The 16,063-nt window shown below is 43.3% G+C and overlaps 1 protein-coding gene across 1 annotated transcript; it reads right to left on the reverse strand.

The window, feature by feature from the left end:
- Positions 1–5,992: 5,992 nt before the first annotated feature.
- Positions 5,993–7,108, reverse strand: LOC128310629 (craniofacial development protein 2-like). Its single transcript, XM_053047321.1, has one exon. It carries the CDS (start codon positions 7,106–7,108, stop codon positions 5,993–5,995), a length of 1,116 nt encoding a protein of 371 aa, XP_052903281.1.
- Between the last annotated feature and the right edge of the window lie 8,955 nt (positions 7,109–16,063).

Consider the following 16,063-nt stretch of genomic DNA (forward strand, 5'->3'; position numbering starts at 1 on the left):
ATGACTTTGGAAGCGAGGACGACATAAATAATGATAGTGGTCTGGATTGTTAAAGTTATGTAGACACTATTTTACTGTATGCTGATTACTGATAGATTAGGTTAGGTTATTTTGAATATGAGGTAATATAATAAGAATAAACAACGTGTCCACTTGTTTTGGCGTGTGCATGTGTGTTTTTTTCTTCTTTCCCACTTTTGCTCGACGGGGGTTTAGCTCGGCCACGCGTAGCCCTTTTGAACTTAAGAGTCAACCTTTAACCGATGGTGCCGAACGCTGCTGATGTTCCCGTCACCCAAGTCGAAATGACTACACCTTCCTCTAGTTTGTTCCACGCGATCATGAAACTAAAACTCTTGAGTTCCGAATTATTTTCAGGTTGAGTTTTTTTTTTCAACGATTCATTTTCAGCGCAGGACTCCATACACACTTTCATAGTTACCACTTAACATGATTGTTACACAGTTAATATTGTTCCATAAATTATTTTGAATTTTCGTTATTTTAACGAACGTTTCGCGAAACATTGACTTAAAGCGCAAGAACTTGGGGAATTGGGCGTATCGGAGAACAAATATGCAAACAAGCAACAACGAAACAACCACTCTGAAAGTAATATGAACCTTTATAAATCGTTAATGAATCAGTTGACATTGTCAGTTAAATCGCCAACGTACAAAAAGCTTCGAAAATTGGACTTGTTTTCCGAACGATCGATCGAATTCGTTTGAATACGTTTGATCGGATTGATTTTGACTGAATCACATAAAGCACAGTCATGTAGCACGTGGCGGTAATTAAAAAAATTGCATTGCAAAACAAGTATACCGGCAGATGAACAACTTTCAAAAAGCCCAGCCGGAATTGGATGCTAATGTGTCGATTTGCAGAATTTAAAAAAAACGTTTCGACAAACTTACAAAATATTTCGTATAGGAATATCACGCTCTGCATTGTTCACAAAATTGGCGCCATTCACTCCTGGAATCTACTCTTTATTAGTTTGTTCACGTCCTCTATCCGCTAGCTACTGACTCGTCCTTCCAAACCGTGGTTTCAGTTCCCTCCCCTTTTAATATCGACCTTTCTCATTCTCTCCCATACGCCCCAAACTGACCCATTTATGATGGGAAATTCCTTTATCTACAACAATTGTTACTGCGGGAACAAAATTCGGATTGCTGGATCCGCCGCCGTAAGTAGACCACGCGAAGGTTGGCCTACCCTGAAACTCTCGCGCAAGTCTCGTTCACCTTTCAGATCAGCTCGGATCGGACGTTAGGCTTCGTAACTGGGTTTCCTAGGGTGAGTTTCTAACGGTGGACCTCTGCTTTCACTGGAAGGGCCGTAGAAGTGAAGGCGCTCGGAATTGTTCGGGTCGAACACTAGCCTGTTGTTCTGAATAATCAGAGTAAGTATCTAGTGTAACCTCCGTTCCGACCTCCGTTCAATTCGATTGCCAACCCAGCGACTTGAGGATACCGTGGTTAGGTTTGAAATACAAGTCAAGTTTATTGGCAGTTTCTCCTGCTACTCTTATATACTAACAATGTGTCTTGAGATTTGAAGGCGAAAACGACATGAACGATAGAATCATTCTCCTTACGTTAGCAATCTTCTGTTGAAAGATCGAATCATTCTTCTTACTTCAGCATATCTTGCATTGTGAGGGTATACCTGCCCGTTGGCGGTCGTATGGTGTCAGCTTATTTGCGATAATTATTCCTTCACCGAATCGTTGATCGTATTTGTTTACTATATCAAACGGGGAGGTCTCTATTTGTTTATGCGTCTTACGAACGGGTCTCCGGACGTTGTTTACTTATGAGCTCGCGGTTCTGTCAACTGTTATGATTTACGCCCTCACCTTGGGTGCTAGCATGCTCATTCATGAGTTCTGTTCGCGTTCTTAACATTTCGACGGATTTCGCGGTTTTCTCAATTGTTATGTGTTGTGTTGTGCACACCTGAAGCCGAGCGCAGGGCACTCACCGATAACCCGCCGTTATCGGTAAATGAGTAGCCTCGGTTTGGCGATCATTCGGATGGCCAAGCAAGGACACTCTCGATCGGACCGCTCGCACACGACGGACGCTGTTTTAATCTGTGTTGTTATATCGTGTATCTGTGTATCCTGTTTTAGTTGATAAATACGGCTACGGCCCTTTTAAACGTTAAACCCTTGTGAACATAACATTATGATTTAACATTATGACCCTTTGGGTGCTAGCATGCTCATTCATGAATTCTTTTCGCGTTCGTAACAACAATATAATAATTTATTACCATGGACAGATTTTAGCAGTTTTTCGTACGAAGCATCACTTGATGGCGAATCCTGCAATGTTTTATCTGTTGTAGCTCTCTGTCTCTCAATCTCGTTGGTCTGCTTACGACAGAGCATTGTCCGATCAACAATTATTCTCTAGGATGCTCAGTCCTTGTCTCTCGCTTCCTATCCACGTTGGTTCCCGATCTCTCACATGTTTTGATTCATCTGATCAAGCCAACGATCTCCCCGACTGTGCACCCTGGTGCCTCGTGCCGAACTGGGAGTCGCTGTCGAACACCTTCTTGGTAGGGTATAAGTCCGGCATCCCCATGACAAGCCTCAGCTATTGTTTCTTGCCAGTCTTCGCCACCATCAGGATGTCCGGTACAGCTTAACGAACTTGAGGTTTATTCTTCTCCTTCACACTTCAAGCTCCAAAACATCGCCAAAGATGGTCCGAAAAGCGTCGCTCAAACATGCTAAGACTCGCATCCATAGAGACCCACCGGGCGAATCAATGTGCGATATATCTCACATAAACTTCCGAATTAATGATAGTCCCAAGATAGCAAAATTTCTTTACCACCTCGAGGTTATCGCCGACAACTGATACGCTGCCTCTCAATTGGGCCTTATCACTGGCTGAGCTTCCGGCAAACACGTGGTGCGTGGTAAGCGGCCGATATTCAATTCGGTTGCGGTGCTGAAGCGCTGTTCGCTGTTGCGTACCCCTCCGCCACATCGGTACGTTTCAGCCAGTCCAAGTTGAGCCTTGGAGCGGACTTACTGTTTTGGTTGTTGAGCACGGAGAGTTTCTGACCTAGTTCTAAGTTAAAGCCGCGGACTGTCGCTTCAAGCAGCAGCCTGTAGATGTGGTCGTGTTGATGGCGACGTTCGCTGTCGACGAAGACTGATAATATCGATAATATCTCAAAGCCGCGGGTCAAAACTGTTGAAATCATGGCGAAGAACCCTGTATAGTTCAAAGCACCGAACTGTGCTTTGACAGTTACCGCTGCGTTTTTGACGTAAAAGAAAACTTACTTAAAACGAGTGATTATGAGAATAAACGTGGCGTAACTAGCTCACAACGAAAAATCACTGGATACAATATTCTTAGCTTGATATCACAAGCTGCACTCAACGGGTTGCAAGCGACTCATAGTTGCAAGCTGAATGATTCGGTCGGGACGAGCCGGATAGTTATATTTGTTCGAATCTGCACTCATCATACAATTTGTCTTCTTTGTGTCGGTGTGGTTATACGTACAATAGGTTGCGAAATCGAACGAAAATCGAGCGAAAAGGAGCGACATGAAGTTTGCTATCAACAAATTGCATGGAAGCATCTGGCAAACGTGGAGTATTCGGGCAGAAATGTTCCTAACTCGCGATATTTTGTGGGATGTTGTGCAAGCCAGCGTTCCAGGAGAGAGCGAGCGTACTGCAGCTTGGCAGCCACCTGACCGAAAGGCAAAGGCCACGATAATACTTCTACTAGAAGACAGTCAGTTCAGTTACCGCTGGTGAAGAATTCCGTCTGCGCACACAATGTTTTCAATTCATTGAAAATTATCACCAGAACACGACGCGATCAGTTCGAGTATCGATTTTAAAGAAGCTGTGTGCAACTAACCTCTCAGCAAGCGGTAACATTGAAGATCATCTACGTGTTTTTGACGATTTGTTTGACCGCCTCGAAGGTGCTGGAATAACATTGGATAAAGATATCAAAGTGTACATGCTTACCGGTTTCATTCGAAGGATTGGTTACGACGCTTGATAGCTGTTCAGACGTAGACATTTTCCTCGAAGGTGTAAAATCTAAACTCATCGACGAATACCGGCAACTGGAAATACGAGGTTGTGAACCTTCTACAACAGATAAAGCAATGCGATCTGATAAGCGTAAGTCAGCGCAATAACAGTACGATCAGTTGGAGGAGTACGAACGTGCCATTTTTGTAAGAAACCTGGTCACTTTAAGCAAAATTGCAGAAAGTTTCTAGCTGTCAAAAGGAGAGAAGAATCTTCGACCAGCGCTGCAAATGATGGTTCCGGACGAGCAAAGACTACACAAAGCGAATCGCGTACTATCAGTGGTTCGACAGAGGAGCGGACGCACATATGACCAACAACGTTCTTTCCCCAGTGAGTTGGAAGAATTTTAATGTGGGTTTATGGTAACCAATCCCAAATCCTCGGTGAAGGAAAAGGAGTCGTACAGGGCATTGGCGATTTCGGAGAGATTGTGAACATCGAGATACACAACTTCAGGTTCGTTCCCGGGCTCTACAAATCTTCTTTCGGTTGGAAAATTGGTGAAAAGTAGCCTGGAAGTGACATACAACAACACCGGATAATTCATTTTGAATGTCGACGGTGTTGTGATTGCAACGGTGTTTCTTCTTCTTGGCCCACTCACAGTTAAGCACGTCGTGCTGACATGGCCAGGTCACCAATCCGTTTCCAGGAAACTCGGCTGCATTCCTCCACCTCCGGCTGCACCCGATCTCCGACAGGTCTTGCTCCACTTGATCCAGCCAACGAACTCGTTGCGCTCCTCTGCGCCTCGTGCCGAACGGGTCACTGGCGAGCACCATCCTGGTGGAGCATGAGTCCGGCATCCTCATCACGTGCCCCAGCCATCGTATCCTTCCAGCCTTAGCCACCGTTAGGATGTCTGCTCCGCCAAACAGCTCAGCTAGCTCGTGGTTCATTCTCCTTCTCCACACTCCCTGCTCAAAGATACCGCCAAAGATAGTCCGTAGCACCCACCGCTCGAAAATGGCGAGAGCATTGGCGTCCTCCGCCCGTATTGTCCATGACTCATGTCCGTCCGATGATGTCAATATCATCCGCGAAGCCTAGGAATTGGAGAGAAAGATTAAAAATCGTGCCCCTGATGTCGAAGCCCGCGCTTCGCATGACACCTTCCAGAGCGATGTTGAACAGCAAACAGGAGAGTCCGTCTCCTTGCCTCAGACCCCGGTGAGATTCGAACGATTCCGACAGCATGTTCGACACCCTGCATTGTACCCCTTCCAAAGTGGCCCTCAACAGCCGTACCAGCTTCCCAGGGAATCCGTACTGCTGCATGGTGTTCCATAGCTCTGTCCGATCTATGGTATCGTAGGCCGCCTTGAAGACTATGAACAGGTGGTGCGTAGGGATCTGGTGCTCTCGGCACTTCTGGAGGATCTGCCGAAGAGTAAAGATTTGGTCGGTGGTCGATTTGCCTCCAACAAACCCAGCCTGGTAGTTTCCGACGAAATCTGTAGCAAGGGGCGCAAGTCTGCAGAAGAGTATGCGGGACAGGATTTTATAGGCGGCATTGAGGACTGTGATGGCTCGGAAGTTAGCACAGTCTAATCTGTCGCCCTTTTTGTAGACTGGGTGTATGACACCCAGTTTCCAATCGTCCGGTAGTTCTTCCTGGTCCCAAATCCTTAGGATCAGCCTATGCATGATAACGGCAAGCCTCTCCGGCCCCATCTTGAACAGTTCTGCCACCAGTCCATCGCTGCCAGCTGACTTATTACATTTCAACTGTTTGACGGCGCTGATGACTTCATCCAATGATGGCGGGGACACTTCGTCTTCATCATGTTGGCTGCCATTCTGCTGCTCAATTCTGCTTCCTGTGCCTCGTCCTGTGTTTGCTGTATCTGCTCCGTTCAGGTGTCCGTCAAAGTAGCACTTCCACCTGTCGATCACCTCTCACTCGTCCGACAGGATATCTCCCTCCACGTTGCGGCACATTGCAATCATGGGAGTAAAACCGCTTCGTGCTGCATTCAACATCCTGTAAAACTGGCGAGTTTCCCCCGACTGACATAGCTGCTGCATCAGTTGCTTGTCCGACTCTTCAAAGCTGCACTTCTTCTCCTGAAAGAGTCGGGTATGCTGTCTTCTCAGTCGTTTGTAGTTTTCCACGTTCTGCCGGGTCTCGCACTGGAGCATTCGGGTACGCTCCGCGTTCTTCTCGGATAGTGCTCGCCTGCACTCATCATCAAACCATTCCTTCCTCTGGTTACGTGTTACGCGGCCAATTGTTCGCTCGGCCGTGCTGCTGATGGCTTGCTCCACAATACACCAGTGGTCGTTGAGGGATTTCGCCTCGGTAATGGTGTCCTCCGGCAGCGCTTCCCCGAACGCGATCGCGCAATCTCTCGCCACATTAGCTTGCCTCAGCCGATTTGTGTTAAGCCTTGGAGTTGGCTGATAGCGCAGCTTATTGGCTACGCTCAGTTTCTGGCGTAACTTGACCATAACCAGAAAATGGTCTGAGTCGACGTTTGCTCCTCTATATGTCCGTACGTCGATAATATCCGAGAAGTGCCTTCCATCAATGAGAACGTGGTCAATCTGGGAATATGTCTGCTGTGGTGATCTCCAGGTGTACCTGAAGCGAGGTGCGTGCTGGAAAAAGGTGCTGCGAATGGTCATGTGCTTGGAGAAGACGAAGTTTACAAGGCGAAGCCCGTTGTCGTTCGTAAGCTGGTGGGCGCTGAAACTCCCAATTGTGGGTTTATATACCTCCTCCTGTCCGACCTGAGCGTTAAAATCTCCGATGTCAATCTTGACGTAGTGTTGTGGACAGCGGTCGTACTCCCTCTCCAGCTGCGTATAAAAGTTCTCCTTATCGTCATCGGTGCTTCCAAGGTGCGGACTATGCACATTAATAATGCTCAAATTGAAGAACCTCCCCCGGAGCCTCACCCTGCACATCCTTTCATTGATCGGCCACCATCCGATCACTCGCTTTCGCATCTCACCTATGACCAGGAACGCCGTACCGAGCTCATGCTTTTCCCCACCACTTTGGTAGATCATGCAATCACTGCGATAGGGGCGCTCCGTAACTCCTTTCCATCACACCTCTTGAAGTGCTACAATTCCAAAGCCGCGGGCCCTCACCTCGTCCGCAAGAATGCGGGTACTTCCGGGTGCCGTAAGGGATTTGCAGTTCCATATTCCAAGTTTCCAATCGTTAGTTCTATTTCGTAGCGTGGGTCGATTTCCGTTATTCCGATTCGAATCTTCTTGATAACCTTTCGTTGCGGCGGTATTGGGGGTCGAGGCCTCGTCGGAGGGCCTACGCTTCGCAATTGTTTAAAGTCCCGTACGAAGCCAGGACAGAAGAGAGAGCCAGCCGCCCCTAACATGGAGAACAGACGCTAGCACCTCTCCCTCCCCCCAATTAAGCCATATCACCCATCCTCCCAAGGGGTTGGGTTTCCCCGTATACCCAAGCTCAGATATTTGGAGAAACATGAAACAGAATCGCGTGCTATCAGTGGTGCGACAGTGGTACGAGCGTACATATGACCAACGATGTTTTTCCCCCAGTGAGTTGGGATAATTTCAAGGTGGGTTTATTACTATGGCTGATGGTAACGAATCCCAAATCCTCGGTAAAGGAAAAGGCATCGTGCAGGGCATTGACGATTCCGTGAACATCGAGATACACAACTTCAGGTTCGTTCCCGGGCTCTACAAATCTTTTTTCGGTTGAAAAAATTGGTGCAAAACAGCCTGGAAGTAACATAAAACGTCTCCGGATAATTCGTTTTGAACGTCGAAGGTGTTTTGATTGCAACTGGATCGTAAAATGGCGGGCTTTATTATCTGGACATGATAGAAGCTTCAATGACCGCATCACATAGACAACACAAAGTGGACTGTCAGCACTTGGCAGCACCTAACATATGGCATAGACGGCTTGGGCATCGATCGTGACTGGATAGCGATCGATCGTCTGAATAAGGAGCACCTTGGAGCTGGAATGAAGGTGAGTAATTGTGGCATAAAGCTAGAATGTTGCATACAGGGTAAATTTTCAAGACTACCTTTCCCATCTGTCACAGAGAGAAAAGCATCTAAGGTTCTTGATATAGTTCCTACTAATGTATAGGGCCCTTTAAAAACAATAACAGATGACAGAGTTTATAGCACAAAATCTAAGCAAAAAGGTGAAAATTTGGTCGAAAATACCTTTTTTGTCATATAAAACGTATGATTTTAACTTATTTTTACTTACTTGATTTTAAATTTTTTGTAGCGGCGAGTGCTACAGAAGAACCTTCGAATTTTAGATAAGCGATGAAAGAACCCGAATAGCATACCGCAATGACAGAAGAAATGAATTCTCATCACCAAAACAAAACCTGGGAACTTGTACCATTTGCAAACGGGCAAAACGGTCATAGGCTCTAGGTTGGAGTTTAAAGTAAAAAGAAACCAAACCGATGTGATCGTGATGCATAAAGTCAGATTAGTCGTGCAAGGCTATAAGCAACAGTACGGTCTTGATTATGAGGAGGTTTATGCACCTGTTACCCGTCATTCGACACTGAGAACTTTTCTCGTGATTGCTTCGAAACAAAAGCTGATTGTACGTCACTACTATGTTAAAACTGATTACCTTAATGGCCTTAGAAGGCGAAGAATATATGCGTAATATCATGGACAGGAGGAGCTAGTGTCGGTTGAGACGCAGCATATATGGGTTACATCAATACAGCTACAGCTTGTTGTTGGCATCAGAAATTGACCGAAGTTCTAGCACAGCTAGGTTAAGCTTTAATCCTTTTCTGCCGATCAATGTTTGTTCGTGTAAAAGACCCATTCCGATCAAAATGTGTTTCTACTCGTCTATGTGGCCGACGTATTAATTGCAACTGATACAGAGGCAACAGCGAAGTAGATCCACGATCACTTGAGCAGAAATTTGGAGATCGTTTGCTTGGGTAAGATTAACCATTTCCTACCATTAACTATGGAAGTGAAAAGCAACGAAGCAATGTATGGAATTAGACTCCAGAAGTTAGTCAAAAAGCTATTGGCAGATCACGGAATGCAAGAAGCTAACGTCGCGAAATCTCCAATGGATTCGGGATATCTGAAACAAGGCGAAACTGAAGAACTCTTTGAAGATGCAACAAAATACCGGAGTCTAGTGGGTGGAATGCTGCCACACTTTCCGGATGATGCATCACTGCCATGATAAAACTTAATAACGTTATTAGCGAATTTGTAACAGACGCTACAACGCAAGGAATAAGTGTTGGATCGTTACCCTACTCGTGTCCTTCCTGCATATAGACAATACGACATTCTTCTGCTCTGTGGTCAAAGACCAGGGCGATGAATTGAAGTCTAGTTCCGGTCATAGAAAGGTATTCATGGACATAAAGTGCTGCAGAAATTAAAGATGAAGTATAAGACAAGGTGTTCGTATAATTCCTCCAGCAGGTCTTGGTAATTGGTAAACGGTAAAATAATATTTAGACAATCGTTAAATCGATGGATATCGTAATTTTATTGTATTTATTTTTTTATATCCACTATGACGGCTTAACCATAGTACTTAAGATGGCCATTGTTATGTAAATACCATAGATGAAGTTGTCCGCATCTGACTAGTAGACAATCAGAAGGAGTGGTTGATGGAAAATTTCAGAATTTTGGTGGTTGTTGAGACCTACTTGACTCTGAATGGCATTCGTTAGACCGTTCGTTTAGGCGTTGAAGTCGTTACGTCCTCTATGAAGATGAAAAGCATAGACGAGTTCAACGCCATGTTCTACAAGTAGGTCTATGTGTGGTTCACGGTTAACGAAATAGATTATTTTTCTACCTTTAGGGCTATTCAAGTTACCAGAAATGCCATGAAATCACTAGCCCTGATGGACTTGTGGCGGATAAATCTAGTAGTCGTTACATCGCTAGCTATCGTTACATTCGCTCTTCAATCAGTTCCGTTTCTATTGCGTTTCTATCGACGAACAACTCATAGAGTTAGCCATTGTAGCGGTTCCTCCATTGTCCTTCCACATATACGGGTCAAAAATCCTTCTGAACATATCGTTCACCGAAGAATATTAATTCTCAAAATGGCACTGCTTTACGAAAGAACTTTCATGACCAAACAAAAAACGTTGCATCTACTCCAATAACCCAGCAGATCGCCATAAAACTGAACCAAAAGCTGACATTAATGATTTCAGTAGCTTACCATTTCTGGCTTTCTTGAAATCTGTTTACATATTGCCGATTAGTCAGTCCTGCGTACGGAGGATTATTTCCGATGAGATTTTGGACCGGTCCTGTCGTGTAAAAAACACATCGCCGGCCGCCCGTCCGACTTTTATTGAAATCAAATATCTGTATGAAAAGTTGTTCTAGCAGGATATAATCGATAGACGATAGTACTATTTTAATAGACTTATTAGTCGAGTAGATACGGTAGATGCCGGAACGGGTGAATAGTATAAAACAGAACAACAACACATAATCTCAGCGTACCACACGCTGATTCAACCAGTTGGCTTGAACGTTCATGGTAAACAAGTCGAAGAAATCTTTTATAAGCAGAAAGAATCGCGTTCTGAGGGATATGTTTGATTAAGCTGGTATTCTACTGGTGGTAGAGTCTAGAAGATTATAACATGTGAATTAGTCCCACGAAAGGCAGAAATAAGCTGCCGAAAATCGGACTACGAGTGAAGATTGCACAGATATACCGAGCTTTTTGGAGATAAATTGTTTGACAAAGAGTTTTTGTAAGTATACAATTTAGTCATTGTAAGTTTAGCGAACTAAGTAGCAGCTGCATTACTTTCTCATTTTATTTCCTCTGAATCCTTCGTTCTTACTATTAAAACTGAATTACGAAAACATCCTACGTGCTCCGAGATACATTGTTGTATACGTATACACCAATGCATTTCATGATGTCTGCAGTATTTTTTTTTTTGGTACAATGTCCAACGAGACCACACCTGCGAAGGGTAGCTCAATTGGTCGGATATTTCCAGATATGATTTTTTCTGTTGATGAATTGATGTCAAACTAGCTACGGAACTGTGGATGACTCCAAAACGGAAACATGTGCAACACAAATGTACGGTTGTTCAAATGTATCAGAGGGAAGCAAAGTATCGTAATCAATATCCGGAAGAAGCTGTCGCAGAGAGACACAAACGATGTCAAAGCATCACAGAACACAATAACCTTAAAAAAACTCAATTAAGCTGAGCCATTTGAGCAATTGAATCAGTATTATAAAGCTTACTGTGTTTGCCTTTTGGGATTGTTGTAGGTTATGGTCTCAACCGGCAACAGAAGGCTGGTACTTACACACGATTGAAAGGAGGGCTCTGATGGGCTGGGCACAAGAACAGTATAAACATTGAGGTTACGTGCATCTACGGAAGTGAGATCAATTGTCCAAAAAAGTGCATCCTACAAAACCGGACCTGACCGTAAAATTCGTCGGGTCAAAAAGGAAACGGAGGAGCACCCGAATGGCCTACGGCTTTACAGTGCGTAAGTGTAAAACTCGAAATAGTCATAAGCACAAATAATGACAGACTTGATGGCTTAGGACCCCCGGGAAGGCATTAATGAATGGGAAAAGGGATAGATGGCACCTTCGTTGTTTGTTTCCCGGCGATCACGGAGGTATTTCAAGTCATTTTGCTTTCCGGAAGTGTTGCAATGACATTCGTACGAAGCAGAGCTTTTGACTCCTCCCGAAGACTCTTCGGTAAATAGGTATCTTCATAAAATTGCTTACCATCGTCGTTTTCTTGATTTTCCGAATTAAATCATCACATTTCATTGCTTTATTTTCATCCCAAGTGGTTACGAACCTCAGTAAAGACATCCATTGCTGTAAATTGCAAATGTAGCATGCAGCCAAAGGCATCGTTCAATCTGTTCAGCAGCATGAAAACAATTCAGTTGTATCTTGTCATTTTGTGAACCCTCGTCGTATTGTGTATTGTCCTAGCGATATTCTGCAAGACTACTCCATTCTTCCTACGCACCACAAGGTTCCATGCGATCCTTCAGGACCGTTAAAGTGAAGGTGAAAGTAGAGAAAATCGTGTACTGATTAATATCGTGAAGAATTATGGCTTTCATGATCCTGATCCTTGTATTTGGGTTATGGGGTTTTCAATGATTTTAGCAAGAATTTCGTCCTTTAGAAGTTATGATTTCATTTCCCCCATTAAAATGGTGTTATAATGTAATTCTGTTTTTCCCCTGTCCCGTTTTGTGTTCAAAAATCTGGCTAGGAAGTGTTGTTTCAGGGGCTACCAAAATTACAATCGACCCATCAAAGCGTGAATGGACGATCGCTTTGAAAAAACAAGATCGATCACATCCATGCGGAGCCCAACCGTTGATTGTTATCTTTCATGTAATCGTCGGCTTGGGTGGTTGGATGCGATGGTGTTTAATGTATTATTTTATATGTAGCCTGTCATTCTTTAATATAGCTTTTGTTGATTGAGTTGATTTCGGATGGCATGTTCTATCCAGCAATTTCTTTAAAAAAAAGTGATTTACCGTTAATTGCGTCGTTTAGCGGATCGCATTTCTGTAACATGGAAACATAACACCAACACTTGAGTACAATAAATTTGATCATTTTTTTTTGTGGTTTTGGTCACGCATAGAAACACCTGGTTTGTGGTTGGCCATGTGCCCATCGATAAGGTGTGTGTTCATTTTTTTCTATTTTGGTCCAAAATCATCAACGGCAGATGTTGGTACACAGACGGTCAAATAGTTCTTGTAACACATTTGAAAATCGAACATTTAGAATGCTTTAGAGTATTTGCTACTAAGCGAGTATTTGCTATTTTTTATCTATTCTCCTATATTAGTTCGTAATAAATTTAGGTTATTATTCTGTTTATTCAAACCTTATGCCTTCCAAAATAATATTTTTAAACCCGTTGTTAGAGCTCTTTTCAAATCCAGCTACAATTCAATGACCAGCAAATTGGGACATCATGACAATATTTCCATAATTTATTGGTTAAAAAGTAATAAACAATTGATTGAACAATTGATTTCATTTTAGAATAAAAAATAATATGCTAAATTCGATGTTGATTGATTGGTGTTATAAAATTTCGTTTCAAAATATGATTGTGAAACATCTTCATTACAAGGCACGTGATGTGTGTCCTTTATCCCGGTCTATTGACACTTAACTAGAATTTGGTAATTTCAATTCAATTCAATTATTATAACACATAGTACTTGATGTGTAATTGATTTTTTGATAAAGAAATGTTTAACAACTCCACTTCTAATAATATTTATTATAAAATCTGAACCACCAATATGTTTAAAAAACCAAATTTTATAAACCTGTTTATAGAAGCTTTTCGTAAACAGAATTAGATGTTCATTTTGCAAACTAAATCTGGATCACGTACCAGCCATCAACAAACGGGAATAAAGTGTTAAAAGCCAAATTGAATTATCCCTTTCTATCTTTTATGCTTATGCTAGTGCCGTTTTACGAGTCCCGATGCATCGTCGGAGTAAAACGAAGTACTTGAAACGCACCCCAAAACATAAACTTGGTTAAAATATACTGACAAAAAATAGTTACGAACGGATAACACGATTAGAAAACTGAACAATCGTAATATATCATACCATAACTGTTCGACCCATTTGCAACTCAGCTATCCACAATTGAATATGCACATTACAACGAACCCTCTGGATAAACCTCCATAACCATTTGTTTGCCTTTCCACGCTTTTTTCCACGCATGACAACGATGTGCGTTAGCCGGGAGGGAATCGCACTTGGCCTCCTGCAGCAGCAACAGCAGCCCCGTAAGGACGGCGCGTCATCCTGGTGATTTAATCGTACTGGTAGGGGTGTCTTCCCTGCGAATTTGACGGTTCCCTTCCGTACCGACGTGTTCGCATTCGGTGGTCTTAGCCTATTAGCCTTTCCCACTGGCAAGCGCTTTTCCGGGCAGGCGAATAAGTGCAACTGCCATTTTCTATATGCCGGCGCTGTGTCGAGTAGCACTGAGGTTTTGCTATCCGCTTGAGAGGGGATGGCCGTGATGACAAACCGCATCCATACATAACCTCAATCCCCGCCACGGCCCCGTCGCACCGATCGTATTTGCCTATTATTTATTCGATCGAATCAAAATCGGCCCGACCCGTAACCCTCCTGACGGAGGCTAAAGGAGAAAAGAATAAACGAATAATGGTTGACCGATGGGAGGAATGTTGGGTTTGCTTCCTTTTTTTTTATTTGCTTTTAGCAAAGGAAACCAAAACAAGGATGTTTGCGGTACCATGGACGCTGTGTTGTCGATGGGGGAAGTGGAAAAAATGGCGTGCGTGCGTGTGCCCGTTTCCCGCTTGTCTAGCGGAGGACAAGATGGAAAGATCAACAATAGACACTTTCGATGGGCTGCGATGGGAACAATGACAGCGCCGCGATACATTGGTAAGGATTTTTCATACAGCTTCCTTGGCACCGTCGTCTTCCATGTACCAAACTGCACAATCGAAAGATTTCCTCCCAGCGTCACGTGATTTCACCGGGGGAAGAATATCTCGGCACTTGGTTCAATTTAACTTTCTCCCTTTGCTGTCTTGCCGTGGTTTATCGAGACTCGGTTTCCGTTAGAACCAGTCTCCTGTCGAGAGATAGCCTTCCGATGGCCCAGCATACTTGTTGGGCGTTTGGGGTGTGTTGCGTTTGACAGTGTCACGGCACGGTACAATACAAAAGGAACGAACCGGACGAAAGCGTTACACCAAAGGCTAGCTGATTTTAAATCTGCAAACTAATTGAATTTCTAACCCCTGGCGGAGGGATAATAGAAAATAGAATTTGAGCCTTATTAAAGACCGAGCACCACTTAGCTTTCACAGTATTAGTTCGGTAGACTTTACAACATTTTCTACTGTTATTATTTATTTATTTGTTTGCAAAATTTAGACATTGGTTTATCTTGTAAAATGCATCAACTCCATTATACAGTTATTTGAGAAGTAATTTTTCCCATCTCTGGCAAAGATATTAAATATAAAGTTGCAATTCTATAATTCTTCGAAAATTTGCCCGAACTGTAGCAAGAAATGCGTATAAATTGGTTTATTTTGTGTAAGGAGTTGCTTGAATTAAAGTGGTCACTGTACAACCGACCAACCGATCAAACATCTGCTCGAAAGGTGCGGGTTGTGACATTAATCTAGAATTTCCCGTGTTTTCATGCTATTTTTCGTGAGATGAATGCCGCATGTTGACTGATTCGGTTACTTCCAGTCACTTAAATTCTGGGGGTTAAGCATATCTACCGTTGATGGAATTAAAAAGACACGCGTCGAGTTCCTTGTAGTTCTTGTGTGTTTAAAGTGTTAAAATATTAGCATTACCATTTTAAGGTGTTGAACTTCAAATCACCCAAAACAGAATCTATTAAATGTGGAAACCCAGAGGGCAGAGAAAGAGATGGATCTCCGACACATTGTTTTCGTACTTCACGATAGCAAACGCATAACATGTCTTGTTTTTTATAAACTTTGTACCGGCCATACGATTATTCGTATAATGTCCAGACTTATGTCAAAAAATAAGCTTCAACATACATGTCTCTAGCAACGAATTCTGCATTCTGCGGACAAGCACTGGATATGTGTGGAATTCAATGTGGTAAAACATTTGCTATCATAAATCGTGTGAAGAGTTCCCGTGTAGGTCAGCGTTTATCTGAAGGAATGGATTATTTTAACAGGTCGCGACAGGTGTATTGATGTGTAATTACTCCTTAGCAGAAGGTGTGATCTCCTATCGCCCTCAGATTTTTGTAACAAAGCCAGATAGCGTAATAACCTGTATTATTATTATATTATTTACTATCTTGTAAAGGACTTTGTTCCTCTCATGGCATAACGAGATTCATCATTATCTTCCCTGTCGGGATCATGCACAACATACAGGATC

Source organism: Anopheles moucheti, chromosome 2 (assembly GCF_943734755.1).
Source record: "Anopheles moucheti chromosome 2, idAnoMoucSN_F20_07, whole genome shotgun sequence".
NCBI classification, from domain to species: Eukaryota; Metazoa; Arthropoda; class Insecta; order Diptera; family Culicidae; genus Anopheles; species Anopheles moucheti.